Source organism: Misgurnus anguillicaudatus, chromosome 5 (assembly GCF_027580225.2).
Source record: "Misgurnus anguillicaudatus chromosome 5, ASM2758022v2, whole genome shotgun sequence".
NCBI classification, from domain to species: domain Eukaryota; kingdom Metazoa; phylum Chordata; class Actinopteri; order Cypriniformes; family Cobitidae; genus Misgurnus; species Misgurnus anguillicaudatus.
This window is the reverse complement of record NC_073341.2, coordinates 21,350,211-21,376,681: the sequence shown is the minus strand read 5'-3', so window position 1 is coordinate 21,376,681 and position 26,471 is coordinate 21,350,211. Positions and strand designations below refer to the sequence as shown.

General features: G+C 37.5%; 2 protein-coding genes across 6 annotated transcripts in view; one reads left to right on the top strand and one right to left on the bottom strand.

Annotated features, from left to right (window-relative positions):
- Nucleotides 1-26,471, bottom strand: part of ralgps1 (Ral GEF with PH domain and SH3 binding motif 1) — a 155,067-nt gene that overhangs the window by 58,864 nt on the left and 69,732 nt on the right. The gene's annotated exons all lie outside the window — the stretch shown is intronic.
- angptl2b (angiopoietin-like 2b) lies at nucleotides 73-26,471 on the top strand. 3 transcript variants are annotated; one of them, XM_055167601.2, is made up of 5 exons: nucleotides 73-341; nucleotides 12,231-13,101; nucleotides 22,383-22,576; nucleotides 23,393-23,663; nucleotides 25,835-26,471. In XM_055167601.2, the coding sequence occupies exons 2-5, from the start codon at nucleotides 12,252-12,254 to the stop codon at nucleotides 26,032-26,034; spliced, it is 1,515 nt and encodes a 504-aa protein (XP_055023576.1). In that variant the 5' UTR covers nucleotides 73-341; nucleotides 12,231-12,251; the 3' UTR covers nucleotides 26,035-26,471. The 3 variants fall into 3 exon arrangements, with proteins under 3 accessions (XP_055023576.1, XP_055023575.1, XP_055023574.1); XM_055167600.2 differs by having other exon boundaries at nucleotides 73-742; XM_055167599.2 differs by having other exon boundaries at nucleotides 74-731.

Here is a 26,471-nt window from a genome sequence, read left to right as displayed (position 1 = left end):
TGCCTTTGTGCCAAGGGGAGGAGAAAAGTTGAGAGGGGAGTGGACCAACCCCAAATTCACTGCCTGTTGTGAGGAGGAGAGGGAGAGAGAGTAAAAGCAGTGGAGAGGGTTACTGGAACAGGAGTGATGGACTTCGTCCAGTCAGACTGACAGAGCTCACCACGGCTCCTCTTATTTGGGTTGTGAGGAGCAGGCTGACCATGCTGTGGACCTTCTGTGCTTTCAAAACACACCATATGGATTGAGGAGCACTTAACTTGATCTTCTGAGGTTCTTCAAAGGCTGAGGACGTCTGACAACTTGAAACTTCAATACTGTTCATCTGTTTGGCACACTATTTGGTGAACACCTCAACAATATTTCCTTCTGACTGTTTTAGAAACATTCACAGTACTTTGGTTTTGCATACTAAAGACTGCATGCTTTAACATTTATTCAAAAGCTTGATTTGACCGGCACCGGCGTCTGTCTTCTGAGGTTTCACAGGCTTTTGCGTCATCAGAGGTGCTTAATAGAAAGCTTTATGAGGGAAAACCTGACACGGAGAACATACTGACAAAGAGAAAAAGTGTGGGGGGGATTACAAGGGACAGAGAGACGGAAAGAGAGAGGGAAACCCCACAGAGCTATTTTTACCGGTTGTGATGAGTCTTTTCACAGCACTCTTCAGAGTTTCTTCAGGATATCGACGGGATTGAAACGGGAGCCGTGCAATAGACCGGGGTTATCTGGTAAGGTTAAGGTGAGCCCTGAGGCTCTACTCGCTCTGCTAAACGCTGGTAACGTTATCTAAACGTGTAATTGCATCTAGCTCACCACAATGCAGTGCTTGTGCTAATCTTGGAATTTACTTTTAAACACCTGTTTATGGTCAGCGGTGAGCTTGTATTGTGCAATGAGATGCTTTCGTTATTGGAGCCCAGAGGAAAATTTGATTGCCAAAGGTTGAAGACGTGGTGTGTGTTCCTGTAGCTCACTTAATAAAGCATTGCATTAGTGATGCAAAGGTGATAGGTTTGATCCAAGGTAACACACAAGCTGATAAAAATGACTTTAGATAATGGTGTCTACGAAATGCATAAGCATAAAAATTTTGTTTCTTTTAAAATTCCATGGAATTGGAAAAATGGAAACAACTCCTTCTTCTCTTATCCTTTAATCTTTGCTCAGGAGAAACATCTGAGAAGCAGTAGTCTCTTGATGACCTTAATTTATTTTCATTGCTGTCTAGTACCACAGAGAATGCAGCAAGATCTTTTTGCAAGATTGTGCTTCCTTAATGACTTTCTGTGTGCTTTGACAATTGTTTTAAAGCTTTGCCACCCACCCCGAGACGTCTACGGGGGCTGTGGATTAGGTCAGTTGCCTTGGGCGACATCTCATTTTGATAGTTTTAAGTGGAGGGTTAATCTCTGCAGGGTTTAAAGGAAGTCCTCTAGGCTTGTTGAAGACAAAGGACACAAGTTATTTGGGAAAGTGCATTTCAGTGGCAGATAATTGCTAATAAAACCCAATGCTTGTTATCAGCGTCTCTCATACAGTCAACTAAGCAGCTTCAACAAGTTTTCAGAATCAATATACCTGTCTGTGTTGAATTTAAAGCAAAAATGTATATATATGTCGCTTGTACTGTCCAGGTCTAGATAATTTTGTAAATGCGCTGCGAGGTGTGAATTATAAAAAGAAAAAAATTGGTTTGTAACAGCACAAAATCTAGGGGGAATGTTTTACAAAATGCATTTACTTTACACAGAAAGTTTTTTTAAATAGAGGGATGCAGGATATAAGGAGGCACGCTACAGTAAGATCTACATCTTGCTCCCACAGCGAAAGCTTTAGATGGGACAGGATGCAGGAGACTTTGGATGTGTCTCTTTCCCTGAGGAAGCTGTAGCGATCAGAGTAGAGGCCGATTCTGAATTAGGCTTTGTTCAGTCAGGGTTTCAATATGAATAACAGAGCTTGCGTATTAACACGTAAGCATTTCTCGAAATCAGTAACACGTCAGCCTTTTCCATTTCCCTTGTCATAGATGAGGACGCCATGGCAACGCATGCACACAACTCATAATTGCAATTGTAAGTACTAACCTCTCAAAATTGTTTATACAATGGTCTAGACAAGGATTACTCAACTACTTTGTATATCCACCCCTCCAGACTGCACGTTTTAAGTGTTTTGCTAAAAATCAAGACAGATATACTAGACATCATATTCTTGCCAACTTTGGAAATGTCCAAAGTTTGTATAATTCAGAATATAACGAACTTACAAGCACGGATCAAATTTTAAGCCCGCTGTGCACGGCCAAAGGAAAATTTTAGTACTTCGAGATTGCTCAGGAGATTTGGCAGAGTTTTTCATTTGTTTCATTTAAGTATCAACGTTTATTTCAAATTTTTTAATATTGACTTTGATTGCTGAATTGGCAACTCTGAGTTCGGCTTGTGACATTGTTAAAATCTAATTAGGGCTGCATAACAACTAATCGCAAATAATTGTTTGCAGAATAAAAGTTTTTGTTTACATCATATATGTGTGTGTGTGCGTATAATAATTATGTATATATAAATACACACACATGCATGTATAATTTTAATAAAAAATTTGTGTATATATTAAGTATTTATAATAATATATAATACAAATTAGATATAAATATAAAAAGTATATACATATTTCTTAAATATATACATGTGTGTATTTATATACATAATTATCATACACAATAAACACACATATATGATGTAAACAAAAACTTTTATTCTGTAAATGATTAGATGTTATGCAGCCCTAAATCTAAAACTCTAATTTGTGAGATTACTGGGTCTTTTACTCATGAGAAATATCTGAGACAGGAGACATAAGCAAAAGTTTCCATTGCTCTCTATTTAATCTCATTGATGTCTATGCGAAAAAATTGAGACAAAAAAATGTATATGTGTGTAGTCTCATTATTCTGTGTGTTAGCAATGCATTTGTGTGTCAGGACACTTAGGCTTAAGTGTTAGATGAGGGCCTTATCAGCCTTTCACCAGTCTATGTGTATGTGTGTATACATGGCAACTTTTCTCACCCTTAATGAAGACTGGAATTCAAGGAATGCAATGCTCAGGTTGAAATGAGAAGAGCAGACGAGTGAATGACATGGAAAGAGAGAGCGAGAGTGCGAAAGAGAGAGAGAAAGAGCATCTAACAGTTGTGTCCCCTCGCCCCTTAATTGTCAACCGGAACACTGAAATACTGTAACAGCTGCAACGTCAGTTCATGTAACACTAGCTGTGAACTCTCTTATAATTGCACGTTTCACTAAAGCTACTGGTTAAGATCGTTGGAATAACTGGAATCGGAATGACAATTGGAATTTCATTAGTCCTTTATTTTATGAGTTCTCCATTTGTTTCCTAATGCAGCTCAGACATTACATTAGCAGCACAAAGGCCATGTGCTTAATCCTAGGGAACACAAAAACATATAGGGAAACACATAAAACATTGTATGTTATGTACTTCACTTTGGATAAGAGAGTGTGCAAAATGTGTCAATGAGTACGTTTACATGCACAGAATAAGCAATAACAAAATCAAAAATCTGCTTATTTTAAAAAACTTTTTCATGCGTTTACAGGCAAATCAATAAACCGGCTATGCAGACAACTGCGTTTACATGGGACTTGGAGATTTGTCAGGTTTCTCACAGGTAGTGACGTCATCGCGTATAGTACATAATAGTCGATCAAAAAGCAGACGTGAAATCTGTCTTAAGCTATATTGTTTTATCTCTTTTCGTGTCTGTAGAACCTGTAAATATAACATCAGTTTTTATTTTCGCAGTTTCTCTGCCAACTGCTATAGAAGAGCAGAGACTTTTATGCGTTACTTTTTGGCGTTTATCTTTCACACACGGAGACATGCGCACATGGTCAAAACCGTGAGAAAGCCGGTTAAGGTGTTTACATGCCACGCGTAATCGGGGTAATTAGCAAAAAACTACCTGTGATATAAAACAAATTACTTGTATCAAAATTTGGAACTAGAAAGATCAGTGGTGAAATTTTAATCATTAAATATTAAAGAGCACCAAATATCTGATTCACGTTTTACATTTCCTATGATGTGTAAGTGTGTATTAGTACATGTTAGCGATATGCAAAAGGTACAAACCCCAAAGTAAATAATGACGCGAGTTATTGTTTCCAACGCAAATTTCATGGATTTGTAGGCAACAGTTTACTTCCTGCACTGTAAAAAAATTCCGTAGAAATTGCACCTGGGTTGCCGGTAATTTACCGTAGATTTACATTTATGTTATTTACTGGCAAGAGTTTGTTCAAAGTTAAATGAACATTAAACATTTACAAGTCTTTGTCTTTACAGAGTAAAACTAAAAAAACAGCATCAAGCAAAACATTATGGGAAACAAAATCTGAAGCAAAAAACTGAAAAAGGTTGATGATGATTTCTGATTCCCAGAATGCTTTGCATGAGGCTGTTATTGTATAGTTTTATTCTGTAAAGATAAACACTTGTTAATATTTAAAATTTATTTAACTTTGAACAAACTCTTGCCAGTAAATAACATAAATGTAAATCTACGGTAAATTACCGGCAACCCAGCTGCAATACCATTGAAACTTCTACGGAATTTTTTTACAGTGTGGGATTGGTGATGTAGACAAGACTGACATTATCATAATTCCTCCCGCTTGGACTAACAGCCTGTAAGTTAACTCCTGATAGCATTGCATTGCATATCTTTCATACATGGTAATAAGCATCACATTTCCTGCTGACGTCAGAGGTATTCAGACCATCACATCATACAGATTAGCTCGCCAATCAGGGACAGTTTTTGAACAAAATCTGTGCGTTTTAGCAATAAAAAAAAAAAGGGAAATCTGGAGCCACAAAAATGTAACGTATTTTGTTTTTAGCAATGAAATAGGTGCTCTTTAATGTATTGTAACTAAAGTGTTGTGTGTATGATATTATGTGCAATATGTAATTCATACTTTGCTTTAATAACAACTAAATTTATGTTAGTACTACTTTATTTTCTTAACTTTATTTCCTTAAAATCTAATTCTAATTATTATTCTGCATACTTGATGGGGTGTAAATCAAACATATTACCATGATGCTATATGATTTTGATGATGATTTGATTTGTGATAAGATTTTTTTCTGATATCTGGAAACATTCTGTGAATTGATTTCGATTTATTGATCAATTAATCAATATTTATGAATCATCCAATTATGGATAGTATCTGACAACGGACACAAAGTTTGCTGAGTTTATTTTTGTTACCACCGCCGCGTTGTTGCATCACAATCTACAGCACAGGCACACAGTTTTTTCAGTAAATCAGTGGAGAGTGTCAAAATAAAGTTACTTCATATCGATGTTTTACGTGTGACATCGATCATATTGTTATACATATCATCAATATCCATGTATTGTTACACCCCTAATAATTGCGATAGTTCATCCACTCAGTTTAAGGAAATGACATCATTCGTAACATAATTCTGAATTACACAATCTTAGTCAAGACAAGGCAGAACTCGCTTTCATCGCCTATTGCTCTTTGCCTTTTGAAATGTTTCTTTATCTTCTAGGGATATGTCGGAAAGTTGAATGCCAGCTCAGTCATGTAGTAGCTTGTAGCTAGTCATGGCACATCTGTAATGGAAAACTGGACGACGTAAACGTCACTTTGGCCTGTCAGGACACTTCTAAAATGTTCTTCAGTTAAGAAAGGACAGGCTTCGGAGTATTGTTTTGTTCCCACCAACGGAAATAATGACAGCCCTTTGAATTAGGCAGATGTGCTTTCTCTTGTCTGTGAGTGCCATCTGCTAAACCCATGATCACAAATAATCCCACAAAAATTCACCACATCTAAAAGTATTTTCACTGTCTATTGAAGGAAAGTCCTTGTGCTCAAGACTTGGGGTCTCCACTGAATTTCTGTATCGCATGCTCTCAAACACATCTTATGTTCCACTGAGCAAAACCACAGGTATCCCACAGTCCTAGAACACACAAACACAAGACACACGCACACACAAGCTCACACGCCACAGAGAAACCGCATCCCGTCCGCAGCATTAGCTCATGCGAGACAGTGCCTGCTGTAATATCCCTGCTGTCCGACAGCCTGTCAGTATATCCAACAAGTCACAAGTCCAACCTATCATTACTGGGCTGTTACACAGGCATGAGGGGGTTCCTCTGCACCTCCTGGGAACAAATATGTGGAAAGAACACCAAAATTGCTACTTTTGTTATTTTCCATAGCTGACATGAGATTGTCATGAATAACTTTCTTCCATTCATTATTTGTTTTATTAAAGCCAACATGTCTAACTTCTGCACAATGGGTGTCAAGCTGAAAACAATGACGATAGGTTTGCCTAAATGCTTCATTGTTTGCCATTGGTCAGCTGAGCAAATACTGTAGTCCCGCCCTAAACCCACACCATTGGTCAAGCCAATGTGATAGGATGCTGAAACAAGAAGCAGTTATAGGGGCATAACACAAAAAATGTACGCGGCTGAAAACGCCTGGAGGACACCGAATGCCAGCTGTTTTATTCAGCTGAGTGCTTTGGAAGCTGTGATACTTGAGCTATAAGCCGGTTGGTTGTTGTTAGGGATGCACCGATATGGAAATTTTGGCCGATACCGATAACTCTTTAAAATTGGGGGCCGATAACCGATATATATATATATAGGCCGATAAATATTCATATTATTTTCACAATGAAAAACTCCCAGACCGCGGACATCTTGTCTTTGCGCTAGACTAGCATACTCTTCTTAAGCCCGCAACACGTGTCATCTTCATACTATGTCACAGAAAGCACCAATCAAAACTCCACATGGCCAGCAATGAGCAAGTGAGGTGGTTCAACAAACCAAAATAATCCATCATTTATCGGCTTTCATTTATCGGCCTAATTTAGCTATCAGACCGATAACCGATAATATTAAAAATAAGCAGATATCGGCCGATAACAATATGTCGGCCGATATATCGTGCATCCCTAGTTGTTGTGATACTTGTCCCGCCCCTTCTCCACTGTGATTGTACGGCCGTGTGAGAACAGACATTGACGAGCGGAGCTTTTCAGACAAAGTTGAATCACTTTCAACTCTCGGCGCTCAGACCTGAGCACGGAAAAAATGCAGAGCGCCGGCTTTCATCGCGAAAAAAAAAACGCTAGCTGCTGGCTTATTTGAAAAAACGCAGAGCTTCCATTGGAAACGATTGAAAGCAATCGCCGGCCGCGGGCGTAAAAGCTTTGATGTGCACGCCCCCTTAGGGGTTGTGCACACCAAAACGTTTAAACTCGGCTGAAAACGCCTGGAGGTTACCGATTGCCAGCTGTTTTTTTAGCTGAGTGCCAGCTCTCTTCAGCTGAGCTCTTTGGTAGCTGTGATACTTGAGCTGTGAGCGGGTTGGTTGTTGTGGTAATGTCCCGCCCCTCCTCCACTGTGATTGGACGGCCGTGTGAGAACTGACATTGATGAGCGGAGCTTTTCACCCAAAGTTTCAACTCTCGACGTAATGCGCCGAGCGCCTCAAAAAGCGTTGAGTGCCGGTTTTCAACACGGAGAAAAAAGGCTAGCTGCTGGCTAATTTGAAAATGCTGAGATTCTATTAAAACAATTGAAAACATGCGCCGGCCGCGGGCATAAAAGCTTTGGTGTGCACGCCCCCTTAGTGGACCAGTAAAGCTTAGCTGGTGAAGCTAGGATGAATTGCTAGTTAAAGCTAGCCAGGAAGCTAGTTGGGGTCATCAGAAAAACAGCATCCCATGTTGGGAATCCATTACAAAATAAACTCTAAAACTGCTATAATTTTTGAAAAGTGTTATTTTAACCCAACATTGGGTCCAAAAAGGGACAAACCCGGCCGAGCATGAACCCAGAAAATGTTTATATTTGATTGTCTTTCAACAGTGTAGAAACATTGTTTATACATTTGGGAAAAACCAACCAACTAATGATTTAGTCATAATTATCTCTGTATAATAAGCTGAGATAGGAGACCGTTCTTAACATCAGAACAAGTATACACATTAACACAATACTATGTCAAACCAAATCTGATCTAAACAGCTGTCTCTATAGATCTTCTTTGTCAGTCAACACCTTTAAAACTGCGCTTTCCTTAGTATTAATATCTAATAGAGAAACTATTTGTGAAGAGGGTCACAACTGAAGACACATGTTTTTCAGACTGCACACCAGTCATAATTCATCAGCAGAAAGTAGCCATGAGAATAACATGTTTTTGTTGAAAGTTGTTTTTCCCGGTGAACGTGTGATGAGCCAATACTGTGACAAACGGGCAGGGAATGGCAGGACATTTACTTATTTGCTAACATAAAACACTTTTTTTTTTCAAGTAATATTGTGTGACTCAGATACCGGAAGTACTTTGATAGTTTGGCAGTACACATAAGTACTTTGTAAACAGTTTTAAGATCACCCCGTTTCAGATCTGTATGTTTATGGTGACCTTAAAGCGTCCAGTCAAGGGATCCGAGAAAAAGAACGAGATTTGGCTAAATCCAAGCTGTCTAGATGAATAAATCTGGGTGATTTAGTTGTGGATGTTGAGATTGCGGATGAGTTCTTGTTGGGTTGACTTTATCTGGGAAATAAGATCCGTCATTGTAGTTACTCCTGAAGATTGCTTCAGTCATGCCTCAGTGATACCAGACAGACTGCTTGACACAAAACCCTTTGATATAGGATCTCTTCTTAATATCTGCATAGTATAAATACTTAGATTTCAATTTGAAATCAATGACAGCCATCAGTGCTCCTGATTTTAGCAATAAAATCAATCCCTATCTGGCTGTGCTCCCAGAATATGCAACACAACTAATGAACAGTCCAATCCTATTTCCTTTCATATTCCCCAAAAAAACTCTGTTGTCAGCTTTGTGAGTATTCTGTGCTATTATGACAACAGCATGACAGACTATTTTGGATTTGTTTACAGAGCAAAGAGATCTTTACTCGACTGACTTAGGTCATGAACAATGACAGTTCATGATTTGCTGTATTATATAACAGATCCAGTCCTTTAATTTGTTTGGACAAGCAGTGCTTCAAAAGGCTGTTTCTTATAGCAGCACTGGAACTATTTGCTTTTTGTATCAATACACTTGTCAGTTCCAGATGTCAGTCTGTACCCTGCTAGACAAAACGCAACCGTTTAATCTTCTTTAGTTTATATTTGTATTGGCAAAGTAAAAGGAACCAAAACCACAGATTATCCAGTGTCAAAAATGTATGTAACTAAAAATTAATTTACATGTACACATTAAGGTTAAGATTTACAAATTAACGCAACCCCCCCACAAAAAAAAAAAACGCAAATGGGAGTGGAAATATTTGCGGGTTATTTACTAAAAACGCACAAATTAAATAACACAGGCACAACAAACAATTTCCATGATGACCAATGCAATCTACTAAGGGCATTGCAAATTAGTTCAGGGTTGCAAAAAGCAGAGCCGATCTTGAGTTCAGCACCACGGACATCGCAGCGGAAAATTTGGGGTGTGTAATCCCAGCTAACGAAGCCATAGTACACTGGAGAGAACTGGAGGACATAAAATGAATGTTTATAATAAGTTTCGAAATGTCTGGCATTGTGAGACTTATCTTAGTGTGCAAACACTTGGCAAACAATATTTTTGAATATGTTCCTCTGGCATTCCAAATAAACTGTTAGATGTTAAAACAATCCTTTGCATTGTATCATGCGTTCTCTGATCCTTGTGATGCCTCTTTTTTTAACAATAATTGCAGCCATTTCAAGCGCAAAGTAATTTAAGACATGCTTTTTTCGGCGTTAAATAATGCCGCAAATATCAGTCATAACACACTCGCAAACATTAGTAAATCGCATTGCGTGAATCATTTAAATAATTTCCTCCCAAAAATGTAGCGTCTGAAAGGGAAACTCCTAGAAATGCATATGCAATAAGGTCAGTCGTGAAAATAACTAGACCACACCTATTAAGAGCTAATTATACACTTCCACGTCTTAAATAAAAAAAGTCGTTATTTAACACCACAATAGCGCAAGCTGTTAGTAAATCTGGTTCGAAGTCACTTAAAGGGCCGTTCACATTATAACGATAACTGTAACGATAAATATATTAGCGTCCACAATCATAACGATAACTTTATGCTAGCTCGCACTTGCGCAAATAACTTGCCTTTAATGGCATTAACTAATATTGGATATTTCTTGTAATGTAAACTTTTGCAATTGTTTACGTCACTGAATATGTAAATATGCTGTTCTTGTTGCATTTGCACAGCGGGTAACCAGCAGATGCTGCGTTTTACGTAACTGTAAACACTGAATCTAGTAATTTGTGTAATAATATCTTACCTGTTGGCGTAGTCAGTGTGGGAGGAAAAAGCATTACGTAGCGAATTTTAGAGCCTGAGGTAATTTTATGTTATGGACCTCAGCAATGAGCTTCTCCACTGTCATTTCACGTGCGCGTGCACTTAAAGTTCAAATAGATTTGATTGACTGTCAATGGTTTAACGTTCATCAGGTGGGGAAAAAATGTTTAGAAAGTGATCCCAACGATATAGTTTGTTGTATCTTTATCGTTATAGTTGTGGTGTAAACTCCGCTATTCTCTTAAATATTAAACGATTATCAAAACTATATTTTTTAAAGTTATTATATGTATATATAATGTGAACTTCCCTTTACAGTAGGGTGGCCATTCGTGCTTAAGACGCATGTGTATACTGTAGATGCGTGCGTATTTGTGTATGTGAAGATCAGAGAACCTGCTCGCAGCAGGTCAGAACGGTGTTGCACAGCAGCATGCTATAACAATATCCACCAGCAGCTTTCAATTAAAGTTCCCAAAGATGAAACCATCTTGTTATCTTCCCTTCATGGGAAGCAAAACCTTAATCTTCTATCTCCCACTGTATCCACCCTTCCAAACACCCTCAGGGGGTTTTAAAATAATACACTTGCTCACTTTAAAACTTGAGGTAAATAACACAAAGTAGCTTCATGTTATATGAAAGGTCATTACTGGGTCTGACAGAATGGCTTTTATGTAATTGGTTTTTTCAGGGTGAAAGAATAAATCATGTCGTAATCACTCATGGTGACTGTGTAAAAGATTTCGAAAGAAATCTGTTTAAAGCAGGTGCCCAGATTTGACAATTTCAGGATTACGGATCATTGAGAGCTTTGCAAGACTCTCACATTGCATTTAATGCAATGCATTCTGATGATCGGACAAAAACCCAAACGTGTGCTTGCGTGAACAAAGAGCTACATCACATTTTCCATTCTCCCTCAGCAATGCGCGAGCCTCTGGCAGGGTTAAGATAACCAAGTGGCGTCATGTAGCCATTATTCGTGTGGCAGCTTCCCAGACCTGGATCCCGCCAGGACATCAGTATTGACCAAACACATCCATTCATTTAGCAACAGAGGCGGCTTGATTATGCAAAGCTTGGAAAAGATGCACTGGAAGGACTTGGCGCACTGGAAACCAGTCATAAGTTTCATCTCAAAAAGATTCAATATTTGAATGTCTCTTAGCCAAAAACGTACAAAAAATAGGACAGGAGGACCTCGTAACTCCACCCAGAAGCCCGTCACTGTGATACCCAGCCACACTCCTGTCTGTCTCTCAATCAGCACTGGAGAAACACGGTGGCATGCGGGATCATTTATTCTCCAAGTGAAATCTAATCTGTCCTTGGAGATCATGAACTTTCATGGCTGGCTTAGAAACAGGGGCAGATCACTCCATAGTAATGAGCTCACTGGTGCGTCTAAGGTTCAGAGGAACAGAGTGAGGTGCCAGATCTTCTGTCTAGATCAGTTGGGGTTGTGTTAGTTTGGTTAAACAGACATGTTCAGACAGATTTTATCATGCGTGAACCTATAGGTTGTAAAAATATATCTTTACACCCGTAGGGTGGTATTAAAGTTGTTATGTATTATTAGATTTTAAAGATTACTACAGACTCAGTTATACATACAAAGGCAACTTTAGAAACTGTAAGTGTTTTGACGCAAATGGGACATTTGACCTGAACGGTATTTTTATACTTGAGTGGTTGTTGGTTATGCAGCTGCGATTCTCTATCTAATCCATTTTATTTCCCTCCCCTTCTATTTTTTTCTCTTCTTATGTTTTTCCCAGGCCTGTGAGGAGTGTGTGGTCATGGATCTTCATGTGATAGCAGGGTTGGTGTTGCTCCTGGTGAGTGGACCAATCCAAGGAACAAAGGGTGGCGCTCAAGAGTTTGACAGCAGCGATGAAGGTCCTAAGGTTGAATTCCTGTCAACGTCTCGAACCCGACGGGCCCCCGAACCTATCCCTCAAGACAAGTGCTCTTACACCTTCATTGTACCCCAGCAGAAGGTTACGGGAGCCATCTGTGTGAACTCCAAGGAGCCAGAGGCTGTGCTGGAGAATCGTGTCAATAAGCAGGAGTTGGAACTTCTCAATTCTGAGCTCCACAAGCAGAAGAGACAAATTGAGACTCTACAGCAACTTGTAGAGGTCGACGGTGGTATAGTCAATGAGGTGAAGCTTCTGCGCAAAGAGTCTCGTAACATGAATTCTAGAGTAACCCAGTTATACATGCAGCTTCTGCATGAGATCATCCGCAAGCGCGACAATGCCCTGGAGCTGTCGCAGCTGGAGAACAAGATCCTTAACCAGACTTCGGAGATGCTGCAGCTCACAAACCGCTATAAAGATCTGGAGTACAAGTATCAGCACCTTGCCTCACTGGCCAATAACCAGTCAACGCTCATTGCCCTTCTTGAGGCACAGTGTCAGAGGGGACCACCAGTTATGGCCCCAAGGGTACAGCCCCAGCCTCAGCCCCAACCTCAACCCAGACCCTCAACACCTCTCAATAAACCCTACCAGCCACCTCCCTTTAACCGCAACAATCAAATCACCAATGAGATCCAGAGCGATCAGAACCTTAAAGTGCCACCCGCCCCTCCTCCTACCATTCCAGGTGCAACTCACAACACGTCTACAACAAACAAACCCTCCGGTAAGATTCCGTTTTATTCTTTACATAATGCTTTGGTGACAATTAACTATATGGATTCCAAAAACATTAATAGAAACACAGTAAGTGCTAAGTCATGCAGATATTATACAATTCAGATCTCTTAGGCCATGTTCACATGACAATGATGTAGTTTAAAACACAAAGGGGCAGTTTCCCGGAAAGGGATTAGCTTAAGCCAGGACTAGGCCTTCGTTTAATCAGGAAATATAACTAGTTTTAACAAACATGCCTTACTTAAAACATTACTTGTGTGCATTTTGAGTTAAAACAAAGGACACTGATGCATTTAAAGATATGTCAGTGCAAGTTGTTTTTAGTTTGGACAGCTCTTACATTTATTTTAGTCTAGGACTCGACTAATCCCTTTCCGGGAAACCGCCCCAAAAGGTTTTTTCTTTGCGTCTTTGAAAAATTTAATGCACACATGACAATGCTGTCAAAAAGATCCTTGTTTACACAGATCCGTTAAGACTAAAAACACTGTATTATGCATCCTAGGTAAGGAGATGGCAATGTTAATTTTTAAAGAGCACCAATGGTCGGATTGACGATTTTACATTTCCTTTGGTGTGTATTAGTACATGTTAACAATATGCAAAAGGTAAAAACCCCAAAGTAAATTACGACGCGAATTATCGTCTCCAACGTAAATCCCTCTTCTTGGACTTCAACAAACACACGGATTGTAGGCAACAGTTTACGTCCTGGGATTGGTGACGTGGACAAGACCGACATTATCATAATTCCACCCGCTTGGTGGAACATCGTTTTTTAGCAATAAAATAGGTGCTCTTTAATGGAAAACTAAAATCCTGCGCACATACACATTCTCCACAGAGTGATAAATATAAACAGTCAAGATGGCAAAAGCAATGAGAAGTTTTGTTTAGATGGACAATGGGTGACCCCAGACTAAGTGCCAACATTTTGTAAACTTTGTTAAAAAAAGAGTTAATCAACTCAGTATATTGAACAGCACAAACACAGTCCTGAAGGCCGCCATTGTTGTTTGTTATACTCACGCATGTCTATAGACTTAATGGAGTTACCATTGTTACACATTTGCGGATGCATAGTTTACACAGGCGTTGTTTTCAAAAACACAGTTTTTTTTTTAAGTTTGTGTTTTCAAGACCCCAAAATGCCAAATAACATAGACAGCCAAATCACATAAAAACTTTCCTGTTTACAGTTGAAAACATTGTTATGTAAATGGCCCCTTATTTCCATGACATTTTCTATAAATAGGTCTTATCTTTACAAACTTTGCAGTTTGCTGACAAGTTTTTCCTCCATCATTAGTCATCACCACTGACTTTCAAAGTTCATTTATCTGAAACTGGGTCTGCATACCAACTCCCACACATTTACTGATGGAGACTGACAATAAGCATCTGTTGTTGTCTCAGCTTACAAAGGGCAATATAGTGTTTGTTAACCTGGTCACATGATGGACATTATGGGGCGGTTTCCCAGATCAGTGCTTAACAAAAATAAATGAGCTGTCCAAACTGAAAACAAATTGCACTGACATATCTTAAAATACATCAGTGCTCTTTGTTTTGCCTCAAAATGCCCACAAGTAATGCATGTTTGTTCAAACTAGTTATTTTTTCTAATTAAAGGTCTAGTCCTGGCTTAAAGGCGGAGTCCACGATGTTTGAAAGCCAGTGTTGATATTTGAAATCACCCAAACAAATACGCCCCTACCCCAATAGAATCTGGACCTTCTGTTGATAGACCCGCCCCACACATACGCAACCCGGCATTTGATTTGATTTGATTGGCTATAAGTGTGTTTTGGTAGTCGGCCCGTCTCCTTTTCCAACGCGTTTTTCAAACATCGTGGACTCCGCCTTTAAGCTATTTACTGTCCGGGAAACCACCCCTATAAGTAATATCATTCATATAAATTAAAACCGCGTTATTACATTTTATGGCTAAATGATGCAGAGCAAACAATACTTATTTTATTGTAAAAGAGCAATACTTCAAACATTGACAAATATTTATAACATTTTAAAATCTATTTGCATTATATTTTCAGTTTGCATTGTTTTTTGTTATCTCCCTCTCAAAAAATAAATAAATTATATAAATAAAAAATACCATAGCAATGGAGATTTGTGCTTATATCACCAATCCTATTTACGCAGCACCATCATCAACTAAACTAAATTAAAAAATAAAATAAATAAAAAAGGCTGCTCTCAGTGTCTGTCTTTCCACTAAATCTGGTCATTTAAGCAATTTCCTGGCTAAGTCTACTTGCATTTAACAGCAAATATTCCACAACCTCAGTTCAATGAAAGTCTAGTGTTCACAATGAGACTACAGTATAAGAAAGACAGAAACAGAGAGAAAGATTCTGGACGGAGGACAAAATATTGAAAGGAACAGACAGAAAGGTCTACAGGAGACGTTTTAAGAAATGGCATAAGAATGTGCCACCATAAGGACAATAAAGCTGAGGTAGAGAAAAGCTCAATTTTCCACTGCAATGAAGTCATTTATTCCAGTAGTACCAGACATGAGCGAACTAGACACAAACACACTTTTCTATCTGGTGTGTGTCTTCTGGTAAACCTTGAGAGAAAGGAAGAGACAGACAGAATGGCCTGCTGATGGATTAGCTATGTTGTTTTAACATGACCTGCACCAATGGAAATCCTCTTTGTTTCCTCTTCCTTCTTATTTTATCTTTCTACAAACGTTAAGTTGACTTGATGGATTTGTCTTTAGCTCCAGGTCATCACCTCATCCATCTTGGTGAATGCTAGCTAGATTTCATCAAATGTGTATCTTGTGTAGCATTAGCACATTCGTTTTCTTTATTCATATTTATGAGTCTTTTATGGCACTGCCTGTTTCCATCTTTCATACTTTGTCTGCCAGACCCAGCAGCTGTCTTCATTTTAATTTCTCTTATCTTCAACTGCCATTGTAAAACATTAAATGCAAATAATCTAGTTAGAAATTCAGATAATCCACAATGAAGTCCACACTGAAATTTAGAGATTCAAAAAGTTACATCCAATTTAAAGAGGTCCTATACTGTCAGAAAAAAGGTAAAAAATGATCCCAAACTGTCACCTTTAGAAAGCTCAAAATATGTTTCATTTAGGTACAGATATGTATACATTTGGTACCAATATGTACCTTTTATTCAGATTTACCTGCTTTCTTTGAAGCACACAAGATGTTCATTGGATCAACATAACATGAATTATCAGGTTTTCATTCCTGGAGTTCATGCCAGCTGAAATTCTTTGCTGAACTTTACTACCTACTTAAGACTGCAATGTTTTATCATGAGTGTGTATACAGTTACAAGAGTTACAAATGATTCAGTTAAACCTATAATTTCAGCTCTTCAGTTTCCATGGCATAAGTTTCCTGTGTCCAATTAAACAGAAGGATGAATGGTTTTGAAACATGCTGACATGCAGACCTTTCAACTAGAGAGTAAGCAATGTAAGAGCTCAGAGATAATGAGTCGGGGAATGCAGAAAGAGGTGGTTTCAAGGTTTATGTACCTAATCAAATAGGACACATGATATTCAGTGCAAATCACTGATAAAACAAACACTTGGATCCAGAAATCACAGTTTTGTGCAAAAGAAATATCCGAAACTCTCACTAGAGACTAGAAGTGAAAAATGGCTCAGATTAACCTTTTTATTTTTGCAATTAAATACAAAAAAGTTAAATTATATTTTCAGCATAACAAATTATCACTATTTTTATATGTAGTATGCACCCCATTTTACTTGCAAATTATTTTCAATTTAATGTAAAAAATTAGCTGTAATTTATGCAGCTGGTTGCCAGTAACTTACTGTAGATTTAAATGTATTTATTTAAGTATATTTAACATTAAACATTAATCTTTATCTTTAAGAATACAACTATGTGATAAAAGATAAAGACTTGTTAATGTTTATTGTTCATTTAACTTTGAAGAAACTGTTACCAGTAAATAACATACACTTAAATCTACAGTAAGTTACTGGCAAACAGCTGCCAGTAATACTGTAAACTAATTTCTACTGAATTTTTTACAGTGTTTGATTTGTGACATAAAATGCAGAATCATATGGTACTTGTCTGGCTTTAAATTAGAGTTTAAAACATTTAAAATACTTTGGTTATTTCCAGGTTTAAATGACAAAAGCGGCAATTCGTAACTTTTGCCTCTCTATCACCATCTCTGTTTGAAACATAGAATTGCAGCTATTTGTAGAGTAATTTTTGTAAGCGTGTTGTGCTTCACCCTGCTACCCGTGGATGAATCTGACATCTATGATCACCACATTAGAGCGGATCTGTTATTATACATTGACATGACATCTTAAAAGTCATATATCTTAACAAAAAAAAAAGATTTCATAAAACAAGTTGTTGTTTTACATTTAATACTTAAAGGTGCAATGTGTAACTTTTTGAATGATCTCTTGACAGAAATATAGATAAATATATTATCAGTGGTGTATAAAGACCCTACACTGTAAAAAATACTTTGCTGCCTTAAAATGTTTTGTTAAATCAACTCAGATTTACAAGTCATGTCAACAGAGATGAGAACTTATAAAATATAGTTGAGAAAAGTCAACTTAGTTTTATAAGTTATAACATCTCACCTGTAGTTATAACAACTCATCTCTAGTCAAGATAAATAATAGTTAGTTGAAATTACTTGTAAATCTGAGTTGATTCAACCAAAAATTTTAAGGCAGCAAAGTATTTTTTACAGTGTACAGTATTGTTTTTATTACCTTAAAATTAACCAATTTAATCTACATACACCGCGGCTCTCCTTACGTGGAGGTCGCCGTCATGTTTCTACAGTAGCCCTAAACAGACAAACTGCTCTACAGAGTGCGTTTCGTCCCAACGTTGGGACATGTTTGTCCTGTGGCAGCTACCGTAGCTTCTTATTGTGTTTCGAAATTGAGGTTGGTTGCAATTCGCAATCTCACCTCTAGATGCTGCTAAAACACACATTACACATTTAAGTACATTAATAATCTAGAAGTTTCTTACTTTTACTTAAGTAAAACTTCTACTTACTTTTACTAGAGTAAAAGTTAAAAAGCACTAGAATTTAAATATAATTAGTTTATAAATGAAATTTAATTAAATACATTTGTGGAATAAAGGTATGAAGTAGTGGAATAAAAAGTATGAAAAGCATGACATGCTTCAAAATGTACTGTAGTGAAGGAACAATTTTCTAAAAAAAAAAAAAAAAAATCAAGAATAGATACTTGAAAAAGGTACTTGAGAAAAATATTGTCTACCTCTTGACATTCACAAAACATTTTGGCACAATATATAACACATTTTTTATCAGACTCTAAAGTCTGGGAATGCTTGAAAGGATTCAGTTGTGATCACAGTAAGTGGCTAATGAGCCCGGTCTGCATAGTTATCTTAAATTTGTCAGGTAGTGTGATGTGAAAATCAGCCAACCAGAGAGAAATTCAAAGGCATGGCACAATCCAGCTCAGTGGAGTGTACAATGAAGGCTATGAATCCAGCAATCCCACAGCTAATAGCACAAGCACAACCCAAATATCTGTGACAGATGTGTGACGAATGCAAAAACACACAGGGATCTTCAGAACACTACATTCTTTCCCTTGAGACTACGCAGTCTGTCTCGGCATGCACTACACCAACAACACTATGTTTCCAATTAGTAAAGCCTGGTGTTTTGTATTAGCCTAATCTTTCAAAAGTGAAATATTCCTGTGGCTCAGAGGATAGAGCTTTGTGTTTGCAACGTAGAGGTCATGGGTTCGATCCCAGGAAAACAGATACTTATAAAAGATGTAAAAATGAAATGCACTTTGGGTAAAATGCGTGTTATATATATATAAAATAATTACACACAGTACACTCACAAAAATATTATGCATTAAAACACAGACTTTTATTTTGTATGCGATTAATCACGATTACTTATTTGACAGCCTTAAAAATGACTATATAAACATCTAAATATGCCACAAACTGATTAAAAAAATTTAAATGTCCCCATACAACACGTTTAAAGGGATAAAAAATAAAATTGTTGCTTCACTTCTTTTTTTTTAATAGTTCCTTCCAACTACTATTGTTTATCACAACATATCATTTTACTGTAATTCATACAGTAGCAGCCAACACCAAAATCCACTAAAGCAACAATCAACATACAGTAAAGGGGCTTAAGTGGCTAAACGCTGTTGGCCAGCCATCAGGCATGACGCCTGCTTTTTATAAGGTACAAGATGAGAGTAAACACTTAAATGTTTCCAGACTATGTAGGTAAACCACAGGGCCTCAGAAGTACTTTAAAGACTAAGATCTAAGATAACAAGACTGTCTGCCAGATTTTGACAGTAAGGACCGCACATTTAAAATACACAAACAATACTGGAACATGTATCATCGCCATCTTGTTTTAAGCCTCAGGTTGGGCTCAATTTCAGCATACTTTAAAATAATGACCGCTGTCCAGATAAATGTACAGTATCTGGAAAACCTATCAAACTGAATATTCCACATACTCATATATTTATTTAATCAGTTAAAAAACAAATAAACAACAAAGCCGGACAATAGCGAACGTTGGTTCCTTCAAAAGACGCAGATTTCGAAGTACACGAGGCGAACTAAAACGAGACGTCTAGCTTCCGGAAAATCCATTGTTGCTTCACCTGCTTTACCTTCCATCATCTTAAAGAGCACCTATTGTCCTATTCATGTTTTTACATTTCCTTTGGTGTGTAAGTGTGTATATGTACATGTTAACAATATGCAAAAGGTACAAACACCAAAGAAGAGCCCGACCGATATATCGGCGTTTTCCAAACTATCGGTATCGGCATTATATAATGGCCGATAAATGAAGATTTAAAGCTCACGTAACACACGCTGTTTCTGCATTTCTGATGTTAATCTGGAGTACCTATAGAGTAGTATGACATCCTTTATATCTCTGAAGAGAAAGATTAGCTTTACCGAATCTTTCCGATAACGTAAAAAAAATGAAGAAGGAGGAGTTACTACCGCAGGAGGAGCGAGTACGAGTCATGCAACACTATACAACACTGTTTTAACTTATGATTCACTACATGTTCGTGTCATTTATATAATATACACGCGCCTATTTCCAACATAAGACAGAAGTCTTACTTACCACGTGTAACTCGTCATGACCCGGTTCTGAAAATCCACAGCATCAAACACACACGCAAAACTCTGCTGCTACCCCGGATAATAAACTATATCCATTGTTTCCATAAGGCTGGATGTCTTCTCCTTACATCCAAAACCACACTTCTTGTTGTGCCATTGTTGACTTTTGAAATTAAACAAAGCTGAGTGGCGTGATAAGCTGTTAGCAAGCTCTAGCGTCTCCCGCTGACTGACGGCTGGGCGGGGTTTTCCGGGGGAAGTTTTCCGGCGGAAGCCCATATAAAGAAGTGATACGTATCGAAAACCCCTGAAACGTCAGTTAGAACTGTAATCGAAAAAAAATAGCCGAAACTTGTACGAACCCTGACGAAGTGCATTCGGCACAGAAATACTCTGAAACACGCCCAACTGCGGTTTTTACACTATGCCTACGTTTAGCATGAGGAAACAACTCTATAACTGTGTTAATAAGTCAGAATGCTTGAAATACCATTAAACCCCCCCCCCTTTAACAAAAAACGGACGAAACAGCCTTCAACCATGTTGTTATTTATCAGAACTTAACAGAATTTGTCTCCAGTCCTATTCAAAGTTATATTATGAACCAAGTCTTTTAAAACTGGTAACTTTGATTTGGTTGTTGTTGTTTTTGTTTAAAGGCCTTTACGTTTCATATCTTAAGTTTGTATTTTTATACATTTTATTCATCAGAACTGTAATATATTTTGATGTTCCTCTGTTCTGTTGTGACAATAAAAGAAACAAGTTTCTTTTTAAAATGCATTATCATATTATTTGAGTTAAAAACTCATAAATAACTACAAATAACTAATGTTAGGGAAATCTGTTAATGTTTTGTTGCGCGTTTCAGAAATAAAAAAGGGGAAAAATATCGGCTGATATATCGGAATATCGGATTTTAAAACCAACAAACATTTGTATCGGTATCGGCCTTCAAAATCCTTTATCGGCCAGGATCTACACCAAAGTAAACAATGATACGAGTTATCGTCTCCAATGTAAATCTCTTTTCTTGGACTACAACAAACACACGGATTGTAGGCAACAGTTTACTTCCTGGGATTGGTGCACTTTATATATCTTAATCAAAAGACTTTGTCAACCAACTTGATTTTGCGAGTGTGCAACATTGCTATGTTAGTCCCCTAGCTATTCCAGCACCAAACCGGCATATTAAATCTTACTAGTCTAAGTTGATTATTTTAAGCCGGACATTTTTCAATTACTTTGGACTGGCTATAGAAAATGTGACCTTTTCCATTCACTGCATGTGGATTCATTTAGACCAAACGATGATATACGGGGACTTAAACAAAATCAGAATAAAATCCTCTACTTGAATTAGAGAACTGTTCTGAAGACAAGAATAAATTATGAACAGCCTTTTCCTCTGCGTCTTTTTGAAAAAACAAGGAAGTTGGAGCCATATTTGACCCATCCCTATAAAAACACTACTCTAAGCCGGGGGAACTTTGGAAGTGCTTGTTAATCTACTTGCTACTGTTGCATTATTTAGCAAACGGGTCTTTCTTTGGCCTCAGTGCCAGGGTTATGTTTGGCTGGAAGGGAAGAGGCAACGTCCCAGGCCAGAATGACAGCCAAGGTCAATCCTCTTTATACTAAAGGCTTTTCCAGCTGTGCGAAGGATAAAGACAGAGCGGGAGTGTTTGCCATTCAGAAGAAGTCAGCTTCTTTGATTTTACAATGAATGGAAATATTTTTTTTTCTTTATTTAGATTTAAGCTTTAAGCAGACACTTTTATCCAAAATGACATAAAGTGCATCCAATGTATATTTTTCTTATCAGTCATGTGTGTTTTGGAACTGAGCCATGCTCTACCAGTTGAGCTTCAGAAATCTTTATGTTTAACATTTCTGCAGCTCTGCCCCTGAATTTCCCCTCAAGCAAAAGAGTATGTTTGCCTGTCATGCTGTCATGTTACTGATGTAAGGAACCGCAACAGAGAATGGGAACAGAGCAAATGATATGCTTAAATAAACCGGGTCTGACTGAATGAGGTAAAAAAATTTACTTTTTTTTTTTTTTGGCTAAGGTCCATGGAAAGACTGTCTGCAGGCTCTAGAAGATGGGCACACTAACAGCGACATGTATCTAGTCAAACCAGAAAACACCAACAAGCTGATGCAGGTATGGTGTGATCAGAGACATGACCCTGGTGGCTGGACGGTCATCCAGAGAAGAATGGATGGATCTGTCAACTTCTTCAGAAACTGGGAGACATATAAGGTAGTCATCTGGATTTTATATGTAAGCTTACATACTGTATTCAGTACAATTCAATTTCAAAGTGCCAATGAAGTTGGATTTGTAAGATATTTCATCCAATGCTTCTTCCACAACAGCACAACCTCTCAGACTGATTTCTGAAGGATTGTAAATTTATGTTGATAGGTTGCTGTGATAACAACTTGTTTTTACTCAAGTCGCTCAATGTCATATGGACTATAATTCTTCACATAAGCTAAACCGGAAAGCAGTCAGCTCAGACACAGACCATTAAAGAGGTTTAATAAAAAACATATGCCAAACAGAAACTACTACACTGAAATGCCTCATTGCAAATTGGAAACCCACTGCATTATTTTCTGAACATTCATTTCATGCTTGATACTGTATACCATTCATGCACATAAATGAATAAAGTTTTGTACTCATCCAAGCTTTCAAAGAGGCCCTATCTTACATCCTAGAATGTAAAGATTTTTAAGACTTTTTTGTATTGTTGCCAAGTTCAAGGCAAGCAAGTCTCAATGCCCTGGAGATGTAGTATTAAATACACAGCAGGCTCAGAAATTACAAGTTTTTTTAAAAGCTCAGAAAGCAGATTTTCATTTAAAAAAAATGTGCTGGCTAAAGAAAGACCTACTAGTAAAACTAGAAAAAAACCAGTGAGACATCTGACAAAAAGACATTGAGAAATCCAAACTTTCAGTTATAAGAACATGACAAAATATTGTACAGTAAGAAATGCAGACTAAAGACAAATATTTGACTTGGTCCATCAAATTCTTAATGACAGGACCCCTCTCTGTTTTCTTACAGCAAGGGTTTGGAAACATAGATGGAGAATATTGGTTAGGACTGGAAAACATACATTGGTTAACCAACCAGGGGAACTACAAACTGCTGGTGACGCTGGAGGACTGGGCTGGACGTAAGACGTTTGCCGAGTATGCAAGTTTCCGTCTCGAGGCAGAATCGGAGTTCTACAAGCTCAGGGTTGGTCGTTACCACGGTAACGCCGGCGACTCTCTGACATGGCACAATGGGAAGCAGTTCACCACTCTGGACAGGGATCACGATGCATACACAGGTACGAAACAGAGAATGTTTAAAATAATTATTTATCATTTTATGTGTCCAATATGTTATAAAAAGACACAGGTTTACATCTGGTGTATAAGATATTAAATACCAAATGTAGTTAATTTTTTTTCCGTAAGAAGAAAACACAATGGGTCTCATTCACTAACAATTGCGTACACTTTTTCGTATTTATATGCACCTTCTCACAAAAACTTTCCGCCTAAGTCACAACATGTGCGTACGTGCATTAATTTGTTTTTATACTTGTTCTTACGTTAGTGAATTTGGAGGAGTGTTCTACATTAGCGGCCGCGTACACAAGATTGTTTATTTTCTATAAACCATGCCCAAACCAGCTCCATATAAAGGCTTTCTGCAAGTGCCGCACTGGTCCACAGAAAACTTAAGCGCTTTTTGTCATAGAAACAAAAGAGCTCAAAAAGAAATCCATGATCATATTTATTATTTGTAAAGTTCCATTTTGCTTAGCATTTTTTATTTGGGAGGTTTTGCTGTGACCCGAGTAACATTAAAGAAGCATTGCATGCGTTAACGAATATGACATTTAATTAATATGACAGAGATGCGCATCTGTATCTAAAACAAAACAGACAGAAGATCAAGTAATTGACGTTTGGACTTCTCATTACTTTTACATGACGTGTACATTACTGTAGGCATTAAGCAGACGCTTTCATATAGAGATTTAAAAAGATTTTTCCTTACGTGCATCTTCTTTATATGTGTAGAAAAAATAAGTAGGTTATAATAAATGTAAAATATAATGTATATAATAATATAGATCACGTATAATAATATATAATACAGAAAATATTATAATATAAAATATAATCATGTATATTTTATATATCAACATTATTATAAATATAAATGATAATTATAGCCTAATACTTGATTTTAGCCTACGTGATCATTGCATACAAGTGGTTTTAAGTTTTTTTGATTTTTTGTGTACATTTAGAAGAAATTTTGATACGAAAGTTTTTGTTGAATCACGTTTTGTTCGTGAAAACATCGTACGCACTAGAGGGTGACACGGGAGTGGATTTTCAAACCTCTCCCGTCCCACTCCCACAAAAAAATCCTGTCCCGTCCCGAGCCTTGAAGTATGAATCCCATTCCCTCCCACTCCCATGTTATTGTTTTTTACCGGAATCTGTCAGTTACATTAAAATACAGTACAGATAACAGCATAGCACAGTTTATGTTACTTTATTGAACTGAAAGCCAGTTTAAACAATGCACATTAAACACATTTAATTTCCTGTAAATCATCCATGCAAACACACACAGAGGCACGCACGCACACAGTTTATTTATAGAAACTGTATATTTGTGTTTAAAGTTGGTAGTTTTATTACGATTCCCGGTCCCGCCCACTCCCGTGGACATTTTTTCCTGTCCCGTCCCAATCCCGTGATTAATAGTGATCCCGTAACCCGCGGGATTCCCGAAAAAATGTCAGCCTCTAGTACGCACATCTCATACACAAATTTGTTTGTACGAATGCTATGTATGCAAGGAACAGTATGTAAGAAATGTATATCAATTAATCATAAAATGGCCCTGATATGTCACTAGACATTAAGAAATCATTTTCATTTCAAATACTTATATCACTGACAACAGTGGTATGGCCAGGATATTATCATTTAAAAAGTGGAGTTGCAGCCCTCAACTGATGTTTATGTTGTCATTTTGTGTATTGGCCACCAGTTGTGCGATTGCAGTACCAGTTTTGGCCACAATCCCACATACTGTTCCTTTAATTAATGAGACCCAATGACCCAAAACAATGTACGTACGAAACTGACAAATGTGTGTATTTACAAACATGATCTTATGTCAATACATACCTATTTTACAATTTGATTTGTACATATTAATGCAATTTGCTTTCACCTATTTAACGTCTGGGTAAGGGCCGGGTTTCATTGATGCTTTATTTGGATAATTGTACACTATTACAGTACATGATTCGCATTGAAATGGTCTTTGTATTTGTTTCTTTTTAAAATTGTACCATTAAGATAATTTAGCACGATTGATTTGTATGTAACCCCGAACTAAACTAATGGTCACCATTTAAGAACCCCAAATGAAAAAAAATCCCTTTTAACTTAATTAACTTATTTTATATATGTGTGTTTATTCTAGGCAACTGTGCCCACTACCAAAAAGGAGGCTGGTGGTATAACGCCTGCGCCCACTCGAATCTAAACGGTGTGTGGTACAGGGGCGGCCACTACCGCAGTCGCTATCAGGACGGAGTTTACTGGGCTGAATTCAGAGGCGGCTCTTACTCCCTTAAGAAGGTGGTGATGATGATCAGACCCAACCCAAACACTTTCCACTGAGCAGCACACACACAGGGCATAAACTGATGACTGCTCGCCCATCTTCACCCTATACAGTGCAATTCACTTAGACTGTGTTGTTCAATTATTATGCTTCTAACGTAGATACAGTCAAATATGAACATTGTTTTGGTTTACGTAATTGAAAACTACATAAAAACTAAATTGTCAGTGACTAAAAAAAAACATAACACGCAATTACTGCGTGTCCATCATGGTTTGGCCTATGCCTTTTCAACAAATATTGCAAATAAATGATCAGTAGTCATTACTTGTTACAAGTCATTACTTGACACAGGACATTCAATCCAGTGATAGCTTACGCTTTCCTAGTTTATTCAAAGCTAAGAGAATTTATATATACTGTATATTGCCTTGTGAGATGAATGACTCCTAATTTATTTCAGGGACATCATTTTTAAAATATTCATATACAT

Excerpts from the sequence above, each read along its gene's own strand:
- angptl2b (XM_055167601.2), top strand. The coding sequence starts at position 12,252 with ATGGATCTTCATGTGATAGCAGGGTTGGTGTTGCTCCTGGTGAGTGGA. Across the intron at positions 13,102-22,382 it reads TACAACAAACAAACCCTCCG|GTCCATGGAAAGACTGTCTG; the intron begins GTAAGATTCCGT and ends TTTTTGGCTAAG. Across the intron at positions 22,577-23,392 it reads GAAACTGGGAGACATATAAG|CAAGGGTTTGGAAACATAGA; the intron begins GTAGTCATCTGG and ends GTTTTCTTACAG.